Source organism: Lipotes vexillifer, unplaced genomic scaffold (assembly GCF_000442215.2).
Source record: "Lipotes vexillifer unplaced genomic scaffold, Lipotes_vexillifer_v1.1 scaffold1524, whole genome shotgun sequence".
Taxonomy (NCBI): domain Eukaryota; kingdom Metazoa; phylum Chordata; class Mammalia; order Artiodactyla; family Lipotidae; genus Lipotes; species Lipotes vexillifer.
In genome coordinates this window covers 176,493-202,074 of record NW_006773476.1, presented here as the reverse complement: position 1 = coordinate 202,074, position 25,582 = coordinate 176,493, and the positions used below count along the sequence as shown (strand labels likewise).

General features: G+C 38.2%; 1 protein-coding gene and 1 pseudogene across 1 annotated transcript; one reads left to right on the top strand and one right to left on the bottom strand.

Annotated features, from left to right (window-relative positions):
- The first annotated feature begins 7,920 nt into the window (after positions 1 to 7,920).
- On the top strand, positions 7,921 to 24,249 carry XIAP (X-linked inhibitor of apoptosis). The gene is made up of 6 exons (XM_007448345.1): positions 7,921 to 8,797; positions 9,906 to 10,005; positions 11,695 to 11,773; positions 13,824 to 13,866; positions 17,415 to 17,615; positions 24,056 to 24,249. Exons 1-6 carry the CDS (start codon positions 7,921 to 7,923, stop codon positions 24,247 to 24,249), a joined length of 1,494 nt encoding a protein of 497 aa, XP_007448407.1.
- Positions 21,217 to 23,527, bottom strand: LOC103086135 (small EDRK-rich factor 2 pseudogene; annotated as a pseudogene).
- Positions 24,250 to 25,582: the final 1,333 nt, after the last annotated feature.

Genomic DNA, 25,582 nt, shown 5'->3' with positions numbered 1-25,582 from the left:
GAGTATATATTTTCACACAGTTGCAGTCAGATGTACATCCTACTTTATATCCTTTTCCCATTTAAAATAACCTTTGTTCTATATATTTGACAACTTTAATAATAAAAACCTGAGGGAAATAGAAACTTTTATATTGTGTGCAGATACCAGGTAAGTGGGTTTTCTGTGTGTTTTTTTCTCCCCTCCAACTCCCCATATTCCCACATTATTGCTAGAGAAGCAGTCAGTCTCCTCTCCTTGGCACATGCCCATGGCTATCTTTACCCAGCTGACTAGGATAAATAAATACACACACACACACGTATACTGTGTGTATGTATATGTACAGGTATATGTATGTTTTATTTTTTTCATTGAAGCTTATTAAGCCGCCTTTTATTTTTTTTTTAACTTTTTTAAAAATTTATTTTATTTTTGGCTGCATTGGGTCTTCATTGCTGCACGTGGGCTTTCTCTAGTTGTGGCAAGGAGGGGCTACACTTCGTTGCGATGCATGGGTTTCTCATTGCGGTGGCTTCTCTTGTTGCGGAGCACGGGCTCTAGGCACGCTGGCTTCAGTAGTTGTGGCTCACAGGCTCTAGAGCGCAGGCTCAGTAGTTGTGGTGCTCGGGCTTAGTTGCTCTGTGGCATGTGGGATCTTCCCGGACCAGGGCTCAAACCCGTTTCCCCTGCCTTGGCAGGCAGATTCTTAACCACTGCAACACAAGGGAAGCCCCTCCCCAGGAATTTTTAAATCTTTCCCTCTTAGAATAAAAGGTTTTCTGTGCTTTAAAACAGTCGTAAATTTTAAAATTAACTTGTTATGCTATAAAAGTAATTTCAGTCCTATTTTAAATAGGTATCACTTGGCTAACATGCACTGGTAATATGTTAGCAGTCCCAGTTGCTTGACAGATGTATATGTTAGATGAAAGCCAGTTGGTTAAATTATACTCACTTGTCCAAAGAGGAACGTAACTAGAGAAATTAAAAGAAATCCTCGGGCTTCCCCGGGGGTGCAATGGTTGAGAGTCCGCCTGCCGATGCAGGGGACGCGGGTTCGTGCCCCGGTCCGGGAAGATCCCACATGCTGCGGAGCGGCTGGGCCCGTGAGCCATGGCCGCTGAGCCTGCGCATCCAGAGCCTGCACGTCTGGAGCCTGTGCTCCGCAACGGGAGAGGCCACAACAGTGAGAGGCCCGCGTACCGCAAAAAAAAAAAACAAAAAAAACAAAAAAAAGAAATCCTCAACATTTAGTCAGCGTCTAACCAAAAAGAAATAAAAACAACGTGAGTTAGTTTCCTATAGCTGCTGTAACTGAGTGTTTTGCTTTTTTTTTTAAACATCTTTATTGGAGTATAATTGCTTTACAATGTTGTATTAGTTTCTGTGGTATAACAAAGTGAATCAGTTATATGTATACATATATACCCATATCCCCTCCCTCTTGCGTCTCCCTCCCACCCTCCCTATCCCACCCCTCTAGGTGGTCACAAAGCACAAGCTGATCTCCCTGTACTGTGCAGCTGCTTCCCACTAGCTGTCTGTTTTACATTTGGTAGTGTATATATGTCAGTGCTACTCTTTCACTTCGTCCCAGCTTACCCTTCCCCCTCCCCATGTCCTCAGGTCCAATCTCTACCTCTGGGTCTTTATTCTTGTCCTGCCCCTAGGTTCATTAAAACCTTTTTTTTTTTTAGATTCCATATGTATGTGTTAGCATATGGTATTTGTTTTTCTCTTTCTGACTTCACTCTGTATGACAGACTCTAGCTACATCCACCTCACTACAGATAACTCAATTTCATTTCTTTTTATGGCTGAGTAATATTCCATTGTATATATGTGCCACATCTTCTTTATCCATTCATCTGTCGATGGACACTTAGGTTGTTTCCATGTCCTGGCTATTGTAAATAGTGCTGCAGTGAACATTGTGGTACATGACTCTTTTTGAATTACGGTTTTCTCAGGGTATATGCCCAGTAGTGGGATTGCTGGGTCATGTGGCAGTTCTGTTTTTAGCTTTTTAAGGAACCTCCATACTGTTCTCCATAGTGGCTTTATCACTTTACATTCCCACCAACAGTGCAAGAGGGTTCCCTTTTCTCCACACCCTTTCCATGATTTGTTTGTGGATTGTTTGATGATGGCCATTCTGACCGGTGTGAGGTGGTACCTCTTTGTGGTTTTGATTTGCATTTCTCTAATGATTAGTGATGTTGAGCATCCTTTAATGTGTTTCTTGGCAATCTGTATATCTTCTTTGGAGAAATGTCTATTTAGGTCTTCCGCCCATTTTTGGATTGGGTTGTTTGTGTTTTTGATGTTGAGTCGCATGAGCTGTTTGTATATTTTGGAGATTAATCCTTTGTCAGTTGCTTCGTTTGCAAATATTTTCTCCCATTCTGGGGGGTTGTCTTTTTGTCTTGTTTATGGTTTCCTTTGCTGTGCAAAAGCTTTTAAGTTTCATTAGGTCCCATTTGATTATTTTTTAAAACAAATTTATTTATTTTTTAATTTTTGGCTGTGTTGGGGCTTCGTTGCTGCATGCGGGCTTTCTCTAGTTGCGGTGAGCGGGGGCTACTCTTCGTTGTGGTGCACGGACTTCTCATTGCAGTGGCTTCTCTTGTGGCAGAGCATGGGCTCTAGGCACACGGGCTTCAGTAGTTGTGGCACGTGGGCTCCAGTAGTTGTGGCTCACGGGCTCTAGAGCACAGGCTCAGTAGTTGTGGTGCACGGGCTTAGTTGCTCCGCGGCATGTGGGATCTTCATGGACCAGGGATCGAACCCGTGTCGCCTGCATTGGCAGGCAGATGCTTAATCACTGCATCACCAGGGAAGCCCCCATTTGTTTATTTTTTGTTTTTATTTCCATTGCTCTAGGAAGTGGGTCAAAAAGGATCTTGCTGTGATTTATGTCACGGAGTGTTCTGCCTATGGTTTCCTCTAAGAGTTTTATAGTGTCTGGCCTTACATTTTGGTCTTTAATCCATTTTGAGTTTATTTTCGTGTATGGTGTTAGGAAGTGTTCTAGTTTCGTTCTTTTACATGTAGCTGTCCAGTTTTCCCAGCACCACTTATTGAAGACGCTGTCTCTTCGCTATTGTATATTCTTTCCTCTGTTGTCAAAGAAAAGGTGGCCATGTGTGCGTAGGTTTGTCTCTGGGCTTTCTATCCTGTTCCAGTGATCTATATTTCTGTTTTTCTGCCAGTACCATACTGTTTTGATTAGTGTAGCTTTGTGGTATTGTCTGAAGTCAGGGAGCCTGATTCCTCCAGCTCTGGTTTTCTTTCTCAAGATTGCTTTGGCTATTCGGGGTCTTTTGTGTTTCCATACAAATTGTGAAATTTTTGTTCTAGTTCTGTGAAAAATGCCATTGGTAGCTTGATAGGGATTGCATTGAATCTGTAGATTGCTTTGCGTAGCATAGTCATTTTCACAGTGTTGGTTCTTCCAATCCAAGAACATGGTATATCCCTCCATCTGTTTGTATCATCTTTAATTTCTTTCATCAGTGTCTTATTTTCTCTTTCAGATTTTTTGTTAGTGTATAGGAATGCAAGAGTTTTCTGTGCGTTTTGTATCCTGCTACTTTACCAAATTCATTGATTAGCTCTAGTAGTTTTCTGGTAGCATCTTTAGGATTCTCTATGTATAGTGTCATGTCATCTGCAAACAGTGACAGTTTTACTTCTTCTTTTCTGATTTGGATTCCTTTTATTTCTTTTTCTTCTCTGATTGCCGTGGCTAAAACTTCCAAAACTATGTTGGATAGTAGCAGTGAGAGTGGGCACCCTTGTCTTGTTCCTGATCTTAGAGGAAATGGTTTCAGTTTTTCACCATTGAGAGTGATGTTGGCTGTGGGTTTGTCATATATGGCCTTTATTATGTTGAGGGAAGTTTCCTCTATGCCTACTTTCTGCAGGGTTTTTATCATAAATCGGTGTTGAACTTTGTCAAAAGCTTTTTCTGCATCTATTGAGATTATCATACGGTTTTTATCCTTCAGCTTGTTAATATGGTGTATCACATTGATTGATTTGCATATATTGAAGAATCCTTGCATTCCTGGGATAAACCCCACTTGATCATGGTGTATGATCCTTTTAATGTGCTGTTGGATTCTGTTTGCTAGTATTTTGTTGAGGATTTTTGCATCTATGTTCATCAGTGATATTGGCCTGTAGTTTTCATTTTTGTGGCATCTTTTTCTGGTTTTGGTATCAAGGTGATGGTGGCCTCATAGAATGAGTTTGGGAGTGTTCCTCCCTCTGCTATATTTTGGAAGAGTCTGAGAAGGATAGGTGTTAGCTCTTCTCCAAATGTTTGATAGAATTCGCCTGTGAAGCCATCTGGTTCTGGGCTTTTGTTTGTTGGAAGATTTTTAACCACAGTTTCAATTTCAGTGCTTGTGATTGGTCTGTTCATATTTTCTATTTCTTCCTGGTTCAGTCTTGGAAGGCTGTACTTTTCTAAGAATTTGTCCATTTCTTCCAGGTTGTCCATTTTATTGGCATATAGTCGCTTGTCATAGTCTCTCATGATCCTTCGTATTTCTGCAGTGTCAGTTGTTACTTCTCCTTTTTCATTTCTAATTCTGTTGATTTGAGTCTTCTTCCCTTTTTCTTGATGAGTCTGGCTAATGGTTTATCAATTTTGTTTATCTTCTCAAAGAACCAGCTTTTAGTTTTTATAGATCTTTGCTACTATTTCCTTCATTTCTTTTTCATTTATTTGTGATCTGATCTTTATGGTTTTTTTCCTTCTGCTAACTTTGGGGTTTTTTGTTCTTCTTTCTCTAATTGCTTTAGGTGTAAGGTTAGGTTGTTTATTTGAGATGTTTCTTGTTTCTTGAGGTAGTATTGTATTGTTATAAACTTCCCTCTTAGAACTGTTTTTGCTGCATCCCATAGGTTTTGGGTCATCATTTTACGTATATTTTAAACACAACATCTCACCATCTTGAAATCTTCCATACCCCTCATATAAACATGTACCACCGCTTGCTGATTCTTTTTATGCCAGTGTTGGCTTTCAGAGTGCCATTTTTCCCAACCACTGTTCCCTCAAGATTTCTGACTGCCTGGCCCCTTTATGTCAAAGCTTTCTTGGACATCTTTCTCTCAGTGTGCCTTCTTACCTTTCTCCTTACCCGGTACAAAGCCTGAGTGTGCTTTCACAAAGAGGCCTTAAGTAACCTCAGCATACTTTATTCCACTCTGACTTTTTCACATCCAAAACCTTCTCCAGTATTCATACCTCATTTTCTTCTGTATTCCTGTGCCCCACATATACTTATTTTCTAAATAGCATCTTCCCCACCTGCTTTTCACTTAAATACTTTTTTTTTTAATCATCTCCCATCCCTTTCTTTTGGTGCTTCCCTCCGGTCCTAAGGTTTCTGTCTTTTGTCAATCGGTTTTCTCTCTTTTAGTCTTAACCTTTCTGGTAGTTCTGTTTTCTCACCCTTCTCCAAAAGCTCACACTCTGATAATGTATATGTAGTTATCAGTTGAATGCTTCTGAATAAATATCTGCTTTTCAAAACAGTGAAATCTAAACTATTAGTATGGAAATAACCCCTGGGAAGATGAGGTCTCCACTTGAAAGCTTCAAATAGAGATTCTCCTGCTAGTGTTGAATGATGGAGCTTTATCTTATATTATCTGAAATGGGATGACTACTTGAACCATGCAAAATATTCACTATTATGAAATGAGAATAGATCATTGATTTTACACTTCTATTTTGATTGACCTGAGAAACAAAACTTAACCACCTCAGAGAAGGTAACTTTCATATGTTTTAGATTATATTCAGCATTTATTCTTCAGGATAATTATAGACTTAGAAATGTTTAATACTGTCTCCTAGTCCATGCCAAAGTCCCTTCCAGTAATGAGAGGAATTCATAAGCTACAAGACAACCCAATCCATTTTATACTGATATTGATTGTTGTAGCTGTTCATCCCTGTATTGGGTTGAAATCTACTGGCTTTAATTATATTCATTAACTTTAATTCTGCCCTCAAGCTAAACCGAATTTGGATCCCTTTTCTTCATGACTGCCTTTTAGATAGTTATTCTATCCTCTACACCCCTCTCCCTACAATTTTCTTTTCCCTTTGAGATAAATACTTGACTCTTCCAACTATTCTTCATAGGATACCATTTTCATCATCCTGATTGCTCTCTATGGAAGTTATACTTTGTTAGCGTCCCTTCTAAAATGTGTTCAGAATTAAAAATAATACTCAGTATGTAGCAGAATTGAATCTGGATGTTGCACACCTGTACGTTAATGCAGACTGAAGTTACTTCAAGTATTTTAGCTGCCATGTAATTTTGGCTCATGATGAGTTTGTAATTAACTCAAATCCCACGATTTTAATCTAGAGGTTTCCCTTCACATGACTTCTTTCCAAACCAAGATTCCATCTTCCTTTAGTTGTACCACAGATTTTTAAAGTCAGAATATAAGACTTTACACATATCCCTATTTTATCTCATTAGCCTATCAGCCAGCCTTGGTTTCTTTGAATCTTGGTTTTTGTCATCTACCTTATGCTGATTCAACAAAGAGTCTTGAAGCTAGTGTTGGAATGTTTTCAGACATCTGGGAAACAATAATCAAAAATCATGGAGACTGTCTTCGAAAAATTGTTGTATGCTGATATAACTCAGTTCTTGAGGTGTATATGAATTAATACCATTGTAAATTGGGTCCAGGAAAGACTGAAGTCCATTGCCAGCCTGCAAGACAGAAGCCTTTTGTTGAACATCAACTCCAAGAGAGATGATGTTCCAAGACATATTGTGCCAACATAATGCCAAAAGAGCTGCTAATTCTTCCCAAGAAATCAGTTACTATACATATGAAGTACAGGCAGAGTCATTGTGACCATTCTTTTATTTTGCATTTGGCAAGCATGTACTGAGAACAGTGTCAGGAACAGTGTGAGGTTCTAGAGAACCAGGTTTGCCTGGGGCAACCCTTATTTGTGCCTCTTGTCCCAATGAAATTATTAGTAGCATCATTTTTCAGTTTCAAAAGAGTTCAGGTTTGGAGGATAAATTATCTTGGCCACTCTTCTCATAATCCAACCAGTTCCTCTTAGTATTTTATCTTGGTTAAATATTACACAGCTGTAATTTGGCAGCTCTAATGAGGCTGCAATAGTACTTCTCTTCCATTTGAACAGTTGGTTTCTTGACCGTGAGCAGTTGATAGCAAAAGTAACTGCAGTTAAGGTCTACAAGTACTTAGTATTTTTCCTGAGCCACCCTCTAGAGGGCAGTATTATATACATTTGAAATGATCCAATTCTAACAAAAATGGACTCTGTTTATATGTGAAAATCATAAACATTTGATGCTCTTAAAGAATACATTGGAACCAACATTGTGAATAAAACTTATCTTTTGCTAATCAATAAAGAAATATTAAAAATTCGTTAACATTCTGAACATTCTTTTTTTAATTGTAAAAACTAAACTTAGATGCCCTGAATATACAATGATCCATTATAACAATTATGCATAGACTTCAAGAATCTGCATATTTTATGCTTCTTTCGTGTTTTCCTAATTAATGATTTTACATGGTTAATAATTTTAATATATTCTGCATCACATAGTTTTCATATTTATGTAAAATAGGCACTTAAAAATGAATAGTTCTGATCTACCTGCTTAAATATTACTTTCCTCTAAAAGAGAAAACAAAAATGCTAGTTTTTACTTTATAACCTGAATCATGTGGTAATGTAGAATTCTAGTATTTAGAATTAGAATGTTTCTTAAAAGTTGTGTCATCAGTGGGTAATTTGTTAACTCCTAATATCAAAAGTATATTGCTTGTGTTTGACATTTTTGGATTTCCTAATGTAATGTTCTCTTTTTAGAAAAGGTGGACAAGTCCTATTTTCAAGAGAAGATGACTTTTAACAGTTTTGAAGGATCTAAAACTTGTGTACCTGCAGACATCAGTAAGGATGAAGAATTTGTAGAAGAGTTTAATAGATTAAAAACGTTTGCTAATTTTCCGAGTAGTAGTCCTGTTTCAGCATCAACACTAGCACGAGCTGGTTTTCTATACACTGGTGAAGGAGACACCGTGCGGTGCTTTAGTTGTCATGCAGCAGTAGATAGATGGCAGTATGGAGACTCAGCAGTTGGAAGACACAGGAAAGTATCCCCAAATTGCAGATTTATCAATGGCTTTTATTTCGAAAGTAATGCTGCCCAGCCTACAAATCCTGGTGTCCAAAATGGTCAGTACAAAGCTGAAAACTATCTGGGAAACAGAAATCATTCTGTTTTAGAAAGGCCATCTGAGACTCATGCAGACTATCTTTTGAGAACTGGACAGGTTGTAGATTTATCAGACACCATATACCCAAGGAACCCTGCCATGTGTAGTGAAGAAGCTAGATTAAAGTCTTTTCAAAACTGGCCAGACTATGCCCACTTAACCCCGAGAGAGTTAGCTAGTGCTGGACTCTACTACACGGGTATTGATGATCAAGTACAATGCTTTTGTTGTGGCGGGAAACTGAAAAATTGGGAACCTTGTGATCGTGCATGGTCAGAACACAGGCGACACTTTCCTAATTGCTTCTTTGTATTGGGCCGGAATTTTAATATTCAAAGTGAATCTGATGTCGTGAGTTCTGATAGGAATTTCCCAAATTCAACAAATCCTCCAAGAAATCCAGCCATGGCAGATTACGAAGCACGGATCATTACATTTGGGACGTGGATATACTCAGTTAACAAGGAGCAGCTTGCAAGAGCTGGATTTTATGCTTTAGGTAAACTTTATTATAAACTTAGGCTAATAAATAACTTTCCAACTATCCCAGGGCTCCTAAAAAGTAAATAGATGCCATTTGCCCCCTGAACTGGTAAATATTTAGGTGTAGGCTGACATCATTATTTATATTAGTAGTATTCTGTGAACCCTTATGTTGAATCTGTAATATAACCACTGAATTTACGTGGAAAAGATTACCGTATTATGAGTCATATTTATCTTTATGTAATTGTGTTTTGGAGAAGAATGACATGCAAAAGATGATAGATATCCCTGATAGAAGAATAGGTCTGATAGTAATACTAACTATAATTTATTGCACACCTACTATATGTGCTCAATACATATATTACATGCATTTTCTCTATGCTTCACAACAACCCTATAAGAAGAGTTAACATTAGGGAGTTTACTTTGGCTGATGTTAAAATTGATACCTGCCTTTTGTACATAGACTATATATTTGAAAGCTGCCCTGTATATTCAAAAGATGCCTTATTGCTTAAAATGAGCACTTTTCAAGTGGACTGCTGTAGACATGTCAGTAGGGAAGGAAGGGCCATTAGTGTGATGGCTTCCAGGAATATTCAGAAAAATTATACCGTTATATATCTGACCCAGTTACTTTAAGATTGACTAGTGCCAAAATACAAAATATAATAAGTTATTTCAATATTTTATTTACTTAGTATCATATAGCAATCTTGAAAGTTTGTTTAGTGTCATATAGCTATAACCTTAGAGAAACTTATCCTGTAATTTCATTATGCTGAACTTTATTGTTAGTTTCACAGTTTGAAGAAGTAAATGTAGCATTGATGGCCCCAAATGACATATGTTAAAACAATTGTGATTTTTCACATAAAAATTGGGAAATTTTATTTGCGTCTTCTGTAAAATACCTCAAATTGAATCAGTGAATTTAGTGTGTATTTCCTCCTCAAATGATCTTATCTGTTACTTAGATGTGAATTCAGATATCTTCTTTTAAGCTATGAGACTTTCATGTAATTTAGAAATGCTTAATTTTATAGTATTTAAAAGGATATTTTGGGGTAAGCTTGTAATTGCACAAATACATGTATTTTTACTTGTGTGTTTCTTAGGTGAAGGTGATAAAGTAAAGTGCTTTCACTGTGGAGGAGGGCTAACTGATTGGAAGCCCAGTGAAGACCCTTGGGAACAACATGCTAGGTGGTATCCAGGGTAAGGTATTTAAATGCTCCTTCAGTGACAGGCAAGTTGGACAGCACATAAGCAGTGGGAAGACTTGAATAACTTTTCACATCAGCTATTTTTGCCTTCAATTGAAATTTGAAATTCACACCAGGTTTATAAAAATGGGGTCACCTACTTTCTATACATTTTAAAAAAACACCTAAGCCTTCTCCAGTGACCAAACCATTCATTACTTATGTATCACATCTATGACGTTCAGATGATTCTATTTCTAAACACCAAATTAGGAATGTATGGGACTTCCCTGGTGGCACAGTGGTTAAGAATCCGCCTGCCAAAGCAGGGGACACAGGTTTGAGCCCTGGTCCAGAAAGATCCCACATGCCGCAGAGCAACTAAGCCCCTGCGCCACAACTACTGAGCCTGCGCTCTGGAGCCCGCCAGCCACAACTACTGAGCCTGTGAGCCACAACTACTGAGCCCGTGTGCCACAACTACTGAAGCCCATGCACGTAGAGCCCATGCTCCGCAACAAGAGAATCCACCGCAATGAGAAGCCCGCACACCACAACGAAGAGTAGCACCCACTCGCTGCAACTAGAGAAAGCCCCTGTGCAGTAACGATGACCCAATGAAGCCAAATTAATTAATTAATTACTTTTTTTAAAAAAAAGGAATGTATGCTTTTGTTGTTGGAAGTAGGCTCTTTATATTTTTATTTTTAAAATTAAAAAAAAAAATTTTGTCCTTGTTGGTCTTTGTTGCTGTGCGGCTTTCTCTAGTTGTGGTGAGCTACTCTTCATTGCGGTGCACGGGCTTCTCATTGTGGTAGTTGCAGCACGCGGGCTCAGTTGTGGCGCACGGGCTTAGTTGCTCTGCAGCATGTGGGATCTTCCTGGACCAGGGGTCGAACCCGTGTCCCCTGCATTGGCAGGCAGATTCTTATCCACTGTGGGAAGTAGGCTCTTTAATGATGGGCATGAGAGCCCATGTTGCCAAGGAGATTCCTTAAGAATCCATCACGCCCTCTAACAAATATTACTGAATCTCGCTGATTCTAAGGCATGCAGTTGGTCACATTTTCAGATCTCTGAAACCAGGACACATCTGGTGGTGGGTCATAATTTAATTGGCAGTGGTAGTACATAATATAATCATGCTGCTTACACTCAGTGGCATCTTAGAATGATGACATATTCTAAACATCTCTTTGCCATCTTGCCTCTTTAAAATAAAGTACACAGATGTGTACAGTGTACAGTGATGTAGATTTTTGGCCTACAAAATAGTACAACTTAAAACTTCAGAATGATCATTTGAAAATAAATCTTAACATTAAACAGCCTTAAAAGGAAAGGCTGAAAGCCTAAAGAATTCCTTTAAAATGTACAATTGGTTAATCTCTAAATAAAACTCGTTAAGATTACTTAAAACTTGTTTTTAAATGTCAAGGTGCTAATTTAATAATTTGTGTAAAAGCTGAAAGTTCTCAAGTTGATATTTTTGCTCTGTGGACATTAGCATATTAGGATAACAAAGGGAACATTTTTTTAACCTTAAAATGATAGTTTAATAAGGAATTGAGTAACATTTTATTTTGTGGCTCCTTAGAAATATCAAAAAGCAAGTTAATGGAATTAAAATGATGGAGGTTATATCTTTAATTATACTTTACTAATTTATGAGCTACTAAAGTTTAACCTTTTATTTGTTTAGGTGTAGATTTCTGTTAGAAGAGAAGGGACAAGAATACATAAGCAATATTCATTTAACCCATTCAATTGAGGAGTCTCTGGTAAGTCACATATTATAGAATATATATTTTCAGATATTACATAATTTGTTTTGCAATGATTTCTTAGTATAAAATTCACAGTATATTTTAGATTAATAATGTATGGTGATAGAATGTAAAACAACAAGGGTGAACCCTAATGTAAACTATAGACTTTGGGTGATTATGACGTATCAGTGTAGGTTCACTGATTTTAACAAGTGTGCCACTCTGGGAAGGATGTTGATAATGAGGGAGGGAACGCATGTGTTGGGGCAAGGGGTACATGGGAAATCTCTGTATCTTCCCCTCAATTTTACTGTGTACCTAAACAGTCTTTAAAAAGTAGTTGTTAAAAAATATTAACTCTGCTACATCGCTAAACAAAATATAATGGTTCAGAAGAGAGTTATGCAAAATCACCTGAAGAAACAGAATTGCTCCCAGGGCAGAAGGCTTGATGGAGGTGTTAAGACACCAAAAGAAGGTATGTGTGACCAAAAGGAAGTCAGTGAGCAAAAATGATACAAATGAACTTATTTAACAAAACAGAAACAGACTCACAGACTTAGAAAACAAACTTATGATTACCAAAGGAAAAAGGTGGGGAGGGGGATAAATTAGGAGCTTGGGTTTAACATACACAAACTACTATATTTAAAATAGGTAACCGGGACTCCCCTGGTGGCGCAGTGGTTAAGAATCCGCAGGTATGTGTGACCAAAAGGAAGTCAGTGAGCAAAAATGATACAAATGAACTTATTTAACAAAACAGAAACAGACTCACAGACTTAGAAAACAAACTTATGATTACCAAAGGAAAAAGGTGGGGAGGGGGATAAATTAGGAGCTTGGGTTTAACATACACAAACTACTATATTTAAAATAGGTAACCGGGACTTCCCTGGTGGCGCAGTGGTTAAGAATCCGCCTGCCAACGCAGGGGACACGGGTTCGAGCCCTGGTCTGGGAAGATCCCACATGCCGCGGAGCAACTAAGCCCGTGCGCCACAACTACTGAGCCTGTGCTCTAGAGCCCGTGACACAACTACTGAGCCTGCATGCCACAACTACTGAGCCCTTGTTCCACAACTACTGAAGCCCGCGCCCCTAGAGCCTGTGCTCCGCAACAAAGAGAAGCCACTGCAATGAGAAGCCCACGCACGCCAATGAAGAGTAGCCCCATCTCGCCACCAAGTAGAGCAAGCCCGTGCGCAGCAATGAAGACCCAACACAGCCAAAAATAAATAAATTTATTAAAATAAATAAATAAAATAAAATAGATAACCAACAAGGACCTACTGTATAGCACAGGGAACTCTTGCTCAATATTCTGTAATAAGCTAAATGGGAAAAGAATTTGAAAAAGAATAGATATATGTATATGTATAACTGAATCACCTTGCTGTACACGTGAAACTAACACAACATTGTAAATCAACTATACTCCAATATAAAATAAAAATTTTAAAAGTAAAACAGTAATGTATGGTGAGCTTAAAGGGGAGATCTTGAAGAGTGCTCGTTTTTCTTAAGCTAAAGCAAATCTGTGAAAAGGGAATCAGGATGAACTGATTTAAGTATCACTGTAGGCGAAAATGGGCTTGAAGAACTAAAACACTTAAATCCCTCAGCCTTCTGAAATTAGACTTGTATAATGTGTTTTGTACTACTAGTCTTTAACTTTTCACAGACAATATTTAAAATCTCAAAAAGGTATCTATATTGATAGTGTGGCCTGGGGTGGCCAAGGCATCAGTACTTTGTGAAAAGAGCCCTGGACTAGAATGAGACACAAGAGTTGCCATTATGGCCCTGCCATGAAATGTATTGCCTCAATCAAGTTGTTTAATCTCCCTGAGCCTCAGCTTCTTGTCTGTAAAATGAATGGATTGGGTTAGATGATCTTTTAACTTCTAGCTTCATCAGGCTATATGCCTCTTGTGAATATTCATATGTTGAACTGGAATAAAGCTAATTTATAAACTCATGATTAACATAACTTCTCAAATTGAAGTAATTGTCTTCTACCAAAAGGAATTCTAACTTATAATTCATATTTCTATTTTAGACTAGAACTGCTGGAAAAACACCATCATTAACTAAAAGAATTGGTAAATATTCTTATTAAAATAAATACTTTAATTTCATTGCCAGTTTATTATACTTGTTATTTATATGGTGGAAAGGTAAACTGATTCTTTCAAGGTATATATCTTTGAGATGAGATTGCTATAGACTTAAGAATTCATGAAGTGCCTATAAATTTAAGTTGGATATTTATATCCTGAGAACATTGGTTCAGAGGCTGGACAGTTTTTCCAAGTTCGAGAGGAACAGCTGTAGGCTCTCCATTGTTATTTCTGTTAAAATCACAAAAAGCGTTAAGTGTATTTTTTTTTTCGTTAAGTGTATTTTTGTCAATGGGGTTTCTTTAGTTAGCCAGGATTGTGAATCCAGTGCTCTGCTAATGTGCCATCACCATGATCAGCGCTAACCTTCCTGCTTCCTTATTCCATGCCATCTTTTTGCCTTCCCCAGCTTCTTCACAAAGGAGTATGGTTTGGTTTGTTTACCTCCTATTACCTTTTAGAGAGGTAGAGGATTTTTATCACAAAGCTTATTTACTCATGATAGGCATCTTTAAAAATAAAGTGTGCAGAGAAAAATATTATGTGAAACAAAGAAGATATTGTTATCCCACTTTTCAGATGAAGAAACAGAGAGGTTAAGTGACCTGCCCACGGTTACATTACAAAGCATTAGTGGAAGTAGGACTGTAAATAAGGTCTTCTGAATCCTACATCACACTACAGATCTCATTCTCAACCTAGGCATCATGTTTCAAAAATAGTAAAGTTTAATTTAGAATATGTCTGGTGATTCCCCACTCCCTATACTCATAACATCATCTATTTAGTATCTTAAGGATTAGAAGGCAAGAGAATACTATATATATTCATACGTATGCTAGAGAAGGAGAGCCAATTTGATACTATTTGATTAAGGTTTTGTAATGTGCATAAATGATACAGTTTAAGAAATCATTTATTCCAGCCTGTATTTTTGAAATTATCCAGAAACAAAGATTCTATAACATTTCTTCATAATAATCATCCTTATACTGCATACTATTCCTTTTATGACTAGTAAGACTCTTGCTCTGGTTTAGGATTAGTGTTTTTAAATGAAGATATAATTCATACAGCAAAAATTGCACCCGTATAAAGTATACACTTTAGTGGGTTTTGGTATATTCACAGGGTTGTACATCCATAACTACTGTTTAATTGCAAAACATTATCATAACCCCAGAAAGAAACCCCATACTCCTTAGCATTGCAGCCCCTTGACCCCCAAGCACAAACAACCACTTACCTACTTCTGTTTCTATGGATTTGCCTATTCTGGATGTATCATATAAGTGGAGTAATAATGTGTGGTTTCACGGTTCATCCAGTCATATAAGTTCAACCCTTATATATGAGTACTTCATTATTTTTTATGGTGGAAAATATTCCTTTATATGGATAATACCACATTTTGTTTACCCATTCATTAGTCAGTGGACATTTGGGGTGTTTCCACTCTTGGGCTATTATGAATGATGCTGATGCTGCTATGAACATTTGTGTTCAAGTTTTTGTGTGGGCATATGTTTTTAGTTCTCTTGGGTATATGTTTAGGGATGGCGTTTCTGGGTCACGTGGTAACTCTATGTTTAAACTTTTGATAAACTGCCAGACAGTTTTCCAAAGTGGCTGCACCATTTTATATTCCCACCAGCAGTGTATGAGGGTTTCAGTTAGTTTTTCCACATCCTTGTTAACACTTGCCTGTCTCCTTATTACAGCTGTCCTAGTGGGTGTGAGGCGTGTCTCATTGTGGTTTTGATTTGCATTTCCCTGATAGCTAATGATGTTGGACATTTTTTTATGTGCTTATGGGCCATTTGTATGTCTTCTTTGGAGAAATGTCTGTTCATCTCCTTTGCCCTTTGTTTAGTTGGGTTACTTTTTTTTTATTATGGAGTTGTAATAGTTCTTTATATATTTTAGTTCTTTATACATTATACATATAAGTCCCTTGTCAAATATATGATTTGCAAATATTTTCTCTCATTCTGTGGGTTGTCTTTTCACTTTCTTGTTGGTGTCCTTTGAATCATATTACTTTTTAATTTTGATGAAGTTCAACTTGTCTGTTTTTTGTTGCTTATACGTTTGTTGTCATATCTAAGAAATCATTGCCTAATCCAAGGTCACCTGTGTTTTCTTCTAAGAGTTTTATGGTTTTAGCTCTTACATTCAGGTCTTTCATCCATTTTGAGTTAATTTTTGTATATGGTATGAGGTAGAGGTCCATCTAACCATCACCCAGATCAAGATATAGAACATTTCCACCACCCTGGAAAGCTCCTTCAGGCTCCTTCCCAATCAATATCCACCCTCAAGTTATATTCTGACTTCTATTACGATAGATTAGATTTGAACATCTTAAAAATGTAATCATACAGTATGCACTCTTTTTTCTCTGGTTCATCATTATGATGATGTTTTGTTTGTCATATCTATGTGATTGATCCATGTTGTCTGTGGCAGTAGTTCATTTTTCTTTCTTGCTGTGTAATATTTGAATATACCAGAACTTACTTATCCATTCACCTGATGATGGGCATTTGAGTTGTTTCCAGTTTGAGCCTGTTATAAGTAACACTGCTGTGAATATTCTTGTGTATGTCTTTGGTGGATATATGTACTCATTTTTAATACCCAAGAGTGGGGAAGTTCCTGGCGGTCCAGTGGTCAGGACTCAGCGCTTTCACTGCTGGGGCCCAGGTTCAATCCCTGGTCGGGGAACTAAGATCCTACAAGCTGTGCGGCATGGAAAAGAAAAAAGAAATACCGAAGAGTGGAATTGATGAGTCAGAGGAGAAGTCTCCTCTTTTAGCACATCACTACACAATCTGTATTCCTACTTTGAGTGTCGTTAAAGTGACTTTCTATTTGCTTTCTTGCCTTATCTAGTCCACCCTCCCCCTAGCTGCAGAAACTAAGTCCGAGAGATAGGAAACTGATACATTCAAGGTCACAGACTGCGTCTTCCTCTATTTCCCATGATTTTTTCAAAATAATTGCTGGTGATTCACTAAAGACATCAATGCTTTTCAGATTTTTGAAGCGCTTAACCGTTTTCTTATCTGTTTTACCTTATCTTGTACTGTTCATGTAGTCTTTAAAGCACCTAATCTCAATTCATAATGCTACAAAATACATACTCATTGCATTTTCAACTGTTGTAAGATTCTGAAAGTGATTCTTCAAGGCCCAAGTATTTCTAAATCCTCTTCCCAAAGCAGCTTTGGTTTTGATTTGTTGTTGTTATTGTTTATTTATTTGGCTGCGTTGGGTCTTAGTTGCGGCCCTCGGGATTTTTTTTTTTTTTTGAGGCATATGGGATCTAGTTCCCTGACCAAGGATCAAACCTGGGCCCCCTGCGTTGGGAGCGCAGAGTCTTAGCTGCTAGACCACCAGGGGAGTCCCTGGTTTTGATTTTTTGCTTGTTGCTTAAATTTTTCTTTTTAATTATACTTTGCTGTTGAGTTGTGTTCATGAAAATAATTAAACTCTATGATCTTTTTCCTCACCAATTTTCATTTCAGATGATACCATATTCCAAAATCCTATGGTACAAGAAGCTATACGAATGGGATTCAGTTTCAAGGACATTAAGAAAATAATGGAGGAAAAAATTCAGACATCTGGGAGCAACTATAAATCACTTGAAGTTCTGGTTGCAGATCTAGTGAGTGCTCAGAAAGACAATACACAAGATGAATCAGGTCAGACTTCATTACAGAAAGGTACGCATGCCTGTTTTTAAAAAGCAAGACACACCTAACATCACTTCATTATGGATAGTATCTTACATGACTTTGTGGCCCATTCATTTCCCTCCTCTCATATTCCCCTTAGGATAAATGTTTTTTAAAACTTTTTATTATGAAAACTGTCAAACATACTCAGAAGTGGAGAGAATAGTATAATGAGCCCACACGTATGCATCGACCATCTTCAATAATTATCAACGCTTTTCCAATCTTGTTTCACTTCTTCCCCCACCTTTTTTTCTTTGCTGTAGTATTTCAAAGTAAATCCCAGACATCCTATATATCATTTACCTATAAATACTTCGATAAATATCTAACAGATAGGGACTTCTTTTAACATCACCATAATACTGTGTGTTAATCTGCTCAGACTATTTTAACAGTACTGTAAACTGGGTGGCTTAAACAACAGACATTTGTTTCTCGTAGTTCTGGAGGCTGGGAAGTGCAAGACCAAGGTGCAGGCAGATTTGGTTCCTGGTGAAGACTCTCTTCCAGGCTTGCTGATGGCTGCCTTCTCTAAGTCCTCACATGGCCAAGAGAGAGAGCACTCTGCTTTCTGTTCCTCTTCTTATAAGGACCTTGATCCCATCATGGAGTCCCATCCTCATTACCTCATCTAAACCTAATTATCTCCCAAAGGCCCTACCTCCAAGTACCATCACAGTGGGTTAGGGGTTCAACGTATGAATTTTGGGGAGACAGACATTTAGCCGATAACATACTATTGTCACACTTAATAAAATTAACAGTAATTCCATATCATCTGAAATTCAGTTGGTTTTAATTTTCCTCATTGTCTTAAAATGTTTTTACAGTTCATTTGTTCTACTCAGGGTCCAAGTAAGATCCAGTGATCCATTCATTTAAAAGTGTGAGTTTATGCTCTATTTTAGATAAAGAACAACAAAGACTAACTTTTATCATTGTGTGTAGACTATAAGTTTTGTAGTTGAAACTCTTTGGATTTAGAGTGCTCTGCAACTTTTCATATGATGTAAATATATAAAGGGGTCATATTGCTAAATAGAGCTTGAATTAATGGCATCTTAATACTATGAATCATGTATAGAAAGTGTATTAAATAATGTAGAAGAGAAGTATATAACCTCCTTTTAGGAAAAAGAAAGGTAAAAAATAGAAGTTTCTCCTTTAAGGATGACAGCTACTCTAGAGCTTGCCAACAACATTGGAGGTTAAAGAAAAGGTTTCAAACTGAATACATTCTTGGGGTACTTTATTATAATCGTTCTCTAAGCTTTTGACCACCTGTATCAAAAGATGAGAACTCTCCAAGGGCTAATGAACCTAAAAGTTCACTTTTTTTTTTTTTTTTACCTTAAAGACCCTTTTGATCTTTAGGTTATTTCAGATGCTTTTGAAACACTATTCAGATAATTACATAAGTCATAAAACAGTATAACATTAATGATGTTTTAAATTACATTAGTTGATGTAAAAGATTCAGCAGAAAGCATCTTTTCCTTAAAGATGCATGTATTTTAAACCTATTAGCTCCACGTGTCTTGGTGATAGTGAAACAAACCATTTACCTCGTGATACCAGTGATTGTGCCATTCTCCCCTTAACCACAACTCAAGCTTAATTAAGTTTGACAATAAGGTGTTACTTTTTATACCTGAAGGTGTTTACAACAGAAAGATTTAGTGGGTTGCAGTAGGAAGAGAACAAGGGACAGAGTGCATTGGGGCATGTTTGTCCTCTATCCAACAGGAGTTGGTGGGGGGTTCTTATTACTGAGACTACAAGCCAGGGTAGTGTGGGAAGGAGGGCCTAAACAAATGCCAGCTCTCAGGGGCACGGGTTAGAATTCATCTGATGATCTCTCCTTAGTCTCACAAAATTGAGAGGCAAGCAATTGTTACAGGCTATCTTCTCACGGAGGACTGCTGTCTATTTCTCTTCCCAAAAGCTGATGAGGAAAGACTGGCACTAAGAATCATATAATTCTATCCAAAATAGAGGGTGGGCCTAATTGAAGTAAAACAGATGGAAGTTATTAGAAAAAAGTACAATGTTATTGTTACTCATTGAGAAATCCTAGATTCAAAACTAGTTTTTATCCCATTGGCTCTGTGACAGAGAATACCCCAGTCTTCTAAAGATAGTACCAAATTAGTATCTTTTTTTCTTTCTTTTTAAAAACAACATAGTATGATATAAAGCCCTTTATTTCATGTGTGTGCTAAGGCACTTGCTTTAATCCTTATGTGTATATTACAGAACACAATGTGAAAATCAAATAACCCATACACATTTCTTATCAGTCTGTCTTTCTACATGAATCTGCTCTGATAGGAACATTAACAACATCAGTTTATTCTAGAAGTGGTTTAAAATAATGTAGTAAAAATATTAGCAAATAACATCAAAGATGATCTAGCTGTTGCCTTTATTGCTATGTGCCAGAACCTCCCGACCTAGAAGGGGGCCTTGTAGAAAGTAGAAGGGGAAAGGTACCTCAGGAAAGGAAAGAACCTAGTAGTTACTCTAAAGGCTAGAGTGAAGTAATTGCCAGAGGTAAAGTATTAGTCTGGAAAGAATGCCCAGACCATCACCATCTCAAGTAAGTGTCTGTATGCAAGCCTGAAATAAGGTAGGAAAAGTGGAGTTGATGATATCTGTGTTTGGTAGGCATGACATTTCATCCATTGTGGTCTGCAAACATGGAATCACAAATAATCGGAATGAAAGGAACCTTAAAGATCATGTAAAATTTTCATTACTTCAGAGAAAACTGAAGTGCAGATATGCTGTTACTCAAGGTCACTCAGATAGTTGGGAGTAAAATTCAGATTTCCTGACTTCTGGTCCGGTGTTCCTGTTTTTTCTTGTTTTTTTTTTTTTTTACTTTTTAAAAAATTGTGGGGAATTCCCTGGTGGCCCAGTGGTTAGGACTCAGTGCTTTCACTGCTGAGTGCCTGCGTCCCATCCCTGGTCAGGAAACTAAGATCCAGCAAGCCACGCGGTGCAGCCAAAAACAAAACAGTTGTGGTAAATACACATAAAATTTACCTTCCGAACCATTTTTAAGTGTACAGTAGTTTTAAGTACATTCACACTGTAGTGCAGTCAATCTCCAGAACTCTTTTCATCTACAAAACTGAAACTCTTTACCTAGTAAACAACAACTCCCATTTCCCCCTCCCCTGGCAACCACCATTCTGCTTTCTGTCTCTGTAAATTTGACTACTGGAGGTAGTGTCCTTTTTCATTCATTGTGGCATTACATCCAAAAGTAATGTGTAAATTACTTAATTGTTGTCCTTTTTTTGATTTTTCTTGGAATTACAAAGCTACTTTTTTTTTTTTGCGGTACGCGGGCCTGTCACTGTTGTGGCCTCTCCCGTTGTGGAGCACAGGCTCCGGACGCGCAGGCTCAGCGGCCATGGCTCACGGGCCCAGCTGCTCCGCGGCATGTGGGATCCTCCTGGACCGGGGCACGAACCCGCATCCCCTGCATCGGCAGGCAGACTCTCAACCACTGCGCCACCAGGGAAGCCCTACAAAGCTACTTTTTAAAAAACACTGGGAAGGGGTAGTCCCCTTACCCTCAGGACTGGCCCAGGTGTAGAGAGACTACCTGAAGGGAAGGAAGCACAAAAGAGACCTGCTGTAGAGTCAGGGCAAAGGGAATGCCGTGCTGGGACCTGTGAGCACTACAGGAGGAAACTCTAGCATGGTGGGACTAGCTCCAGGCACACAGGAGAAGTGCAAGAGGATTGGACATGAAGTTACTTGGGTTCTTCATTCTCATTTGCCTTTTTCTGCTTCTGCTGCATGATCTCCGAGTCCCTCTGCTTGTGGACGGCAGCAGAAAACCTGTTATCTCAAGTGCTTTCCCTTCACCAAGTCACTCTGCTTTTCCATATTCCTCTGGCAGGCTAGCTCGCACTGGTTACCACAGTCTTGGTGATGGCATGAATATATACTTTATTCCGACTGTTTTGGTCAGATGCTTCCATATAATATAAATCAATTTATAATGCCATCCCTTTGCTTCTGTTGTTTCCTATGCCCCGAATGCCTTTTTCCTGTTTGTATACCTCATCTGATGCCCCACTCCATCCCCAGTTCCTTAAATCCATTTCTTGAACTCATCCTTCAAGGCTCAGCTCAAAGGCCACTTCTTTGAAGTTTTCTCCAATACCCATAGCAGAGTTTGCAGCTCCCTCTACTCTCTCTGCTGTTAAAGCAATTGTAACATCATTTTGGAACTGTTTTCTTTTCTCTCCTGCCCATTAGACAAGCTTCTTGGGGGCAGGCAGTTTATCTTCTTATCTCTATGTTCCATGTTTGAGTTTTGATTATGCCCAGGAAGTTGCCTTTTAAGAAAAAGAGATTATATAATCCTTTTCTCCACCGCTAATCAAGAAAACCTTTCTGAAGCAATTCTGATATCTTTTTCCAGGTTAAAACCCTTCACTGGCTCCTGGGGTCCTCGGTGTCAAGTCCAAACTCCTTTACATGGGTTGCCAAATCCTTCATGATCAGGCTCCTGCTAACCTTCTGTAGCCTCATGTCATGCTATTTCCCCCTCAGATTCTCTTCCCAAGCCTTACCCGTGCACTTGCAGGCCTGGTTCTGTCTCTCTCCTTGGAGCCTGCTTATGTCATTTCCTCTGCCCAGAACCCTCTTCTCCCATTGCTTCTGTCCCCCAAGGCCGTCTCCCTCTCCTACTTTACTCCTACTCATCCTTTAGGACCCAGTTTAGGTATAATTTTTTCTGGGAGGCCTCCCCTTTATGTGTGTGTGCACAGACACACACTCTTCCTGTGTTCTTCATAACACATTATAATTACTTTTTATCATCACACTGTATTATAATTTCCTGTCTGCTTGTGTTCCTTACTTGTCTATGAATGATTGGGAGCCCAGGGTCTATATATTTGTTAATTGTTCTATCTCTAATGCCTAGAACCTAGCTAAGTGTTCAGTAAGTATTTGTTGAATAAAATTAGACCACTGTTTCCCAAACTTGTTTTCAGAATAGTGTTCCCCAGAATGTTAAAAGAGATGCCATGAAAAATGAACTCTGTAGTTAAATAGGGAAATGCATTTTGAGTTTCTAAGAGGGCATATATGCTTTATCATACTGCCCTGAACTTGATAGTCATGGTTCCCAAATGCCAGTGTGCTCAACCCCATTATTTTAGATTCAGTGAATGGGGCCAAGGAATATATTGTTAAAAAAATGCCCCAAGTGATTCTCATGTGAGGCTGAATTTGGTATACATTGGTATACAGTGATTACAAAGGTTGTTATAATATGTAATATGCATTTGGAATACTGCGTAGCACATAGTAGAAGTGCTATATTACTGTTAATTGCTGTTGTTGTTGTCATTATAGTTATATATGACAGTGAAACACATTTCTATGACATATTTGTTAACATTTCACGAAACTTAGTTTGACAAAGGCTGAATTAAGCAAGAACTTCAGTGCCACCTGTGTATTGATGACACCCAAAGCTCTATCTTTAGCCCTGACTTCTTCTGATCTCAAGACTTGACTCTCTGATTGCCTGTTGGACATTTTTTTTTTTTTTTTTTTTTGCGTTACGCGGGCCTCTCACTGCTGTGGCCTCTCCCGTTGCGGAGCACGGGCTCCGGACGCGCAGGCTCAGCGGCCATGGCTCACGGGCCCAGGCGCTCCGCGGCATGTGGGATCCTCCCGGACCGGGGCACGAACCCGTGTCCCCTGCATCGGCAGGCGGACTCTCAACCGCTGCGCCACTGGGGAAGCCCCTGTTGGACATTTTTATATGGATGCTGTGCAAACACCTCAAAAAATCTTGAAAATCCCAAACCTGTACCTCCTTTTATATTTCCTATTGGCATTACCATCCCCTTGTCAGCCATGCTAGAAATCAACTTTATTTCCTTTCTTCCTCATCCCTCACATCCAGTCACCAAATCCTACTTGTCCCACTTCAGAAGTGGCCCTCAAATCCGTCCCTCCATTTCTGGAATAAGCCATGCCTTTTCTATATGCTGCTTCTTTTACCTAAGCCTTGCTTCTCTGCTTAGCAAATTGCTATTTTTAAATGTCACTCTTCCACTCCCCCCTCCCCCATCCAACAGCCGCCAACCTGAGAAGCCTTCCCCAGCTAGTCTGAACAGAAGAACTTGTTCTGTGGTCTTGTCCCAGAGCACTTTGTATGTAACTTTATTATAGCACTTATCACTTTGTGCTTACCTCCGTAGCCTCAGCTCATGTCTTTCTCTCCCACTAGCATGCGAACTACTTAAGAGCATATGCCATATGTGTCATCCTATCTCCCAACACTTGATTAGTGTCTGGCACATAGTAGGGGTTCACATTATTTCAGTGAATTTAAACAACTAAGAAAGTCTAAAATTAATACTTTTTTTTTTCTCTTTGTACAGAGATTAGTACTGAAGAGCAGCTAAGGCTACTGCAAGAGGAGAAGCTTTGCAAAATCTGTATGGATAGAAATATTGCTGTAGTTTTTATTCCTTGTGGACATCTGGTCACTTGTAAACAGTGTGCGGAAGCAGTGGACAAATGTCCCATGTGCTACACAGTCATTACTTTCAAGCAAAAAATTTTTATGTCTTAATCTAACTACAGTAGGCGTGTTATATTCTTATTACCCTGATTGTGTGATGTGAACCAACTTTAAGAAATCAGCATTGAATTCCATTAGCATTTGCTACCAAGTAGGGAAAAAATGTAAACTGTGATGTTATAGCTAGCAATCTAAAATTTGAATTTCTGGATTTTTCAGGATTTTAGCTGTATTATCTGTCCTATTTTTTCACTGTTATTTAATTGAAACCCTAGACTAAGAAGCATCATATTATTATAACTGATCACAATGTGTATTTGTAGTACACTGACTTAGATTTCTAAATGTAAGTGAATTAATCAACTGACTTTTTCATCCTTTTTAGATAGGCTTAACAAGTGGAGCCTTCTTTGTAAACGTACAGATTAGAGTTAATCTCCCCAATCACATAATTTGTTTTGTGTGAAAAAGGAATGAACTATTCTACACTGGTAGAAAGATAGAGATTATCTTTAGATGTTTGTGTTTTAGGATTTTGTCCACTTTCTTTTAAAATTATACACATGTACTTGGGTGGATGATTTTTTAAAATGATTTTGCCATTGTTAAAAGGGTATTTAATGATTGAATACCATCTAGCCTACACGTACTGACATAGAAAGATGTCAGAGGTATATTAAGTGTAAAATCAAGTGGCAAAACACTGTGTATAGAATGAGCCAAGTGAGGTGTGTGTGTTTTATATACGTATAGAACAGAAGATTTGGAAAGATAGGCACCAAACTGTTAAATGTGGTTTCTTTGGGGGGCGGGGATGGGTCCCAGAGGGGCTTTACAGGGAGGGACCTTTCACTTTCTACTTTTTTAATTTTGTTCTGTTTGAATTTTTTATAAGTCTGTATTACTTTTGTAATCAGAATTTTTAGAAAGTATTTTACTGATTTAAAGGCTTAGGCATGTTCAAACGCCTGCAAAATTACTTACTGCTCAGCTTCAGTTTTTCTAATCCAAGAAGGCAGGGCAGTTAACCTTTTTGGTGCCAATGTGAAATTTAAATGTTTATATGTTTTTCCTGCTTTGTGGATGAAAAATATTTCTGAGTGGTAGTTTTCTGACAGGTAGACCATGTCTTCTTCTCTTGTTTCAAAATAAATATTCCTGATTTTGTAAAATGAAATATAAAATATGTCTCAGATCTTCCAATTAATTAGTAAGGATTCATCCTTAATCCTTGCTAGTTTAAGCCTGCCTAAGTCACTTTACTAAAAGATCTTCGTTAACCCAGTATTTTAAACATCTGTCAGCTTATGTAGGTAAAAGTAGAAGCATGTTTGTACACTGCTCGTAGTTATAGTGACAGCTTTCCATGTTGAGATTCTCATAT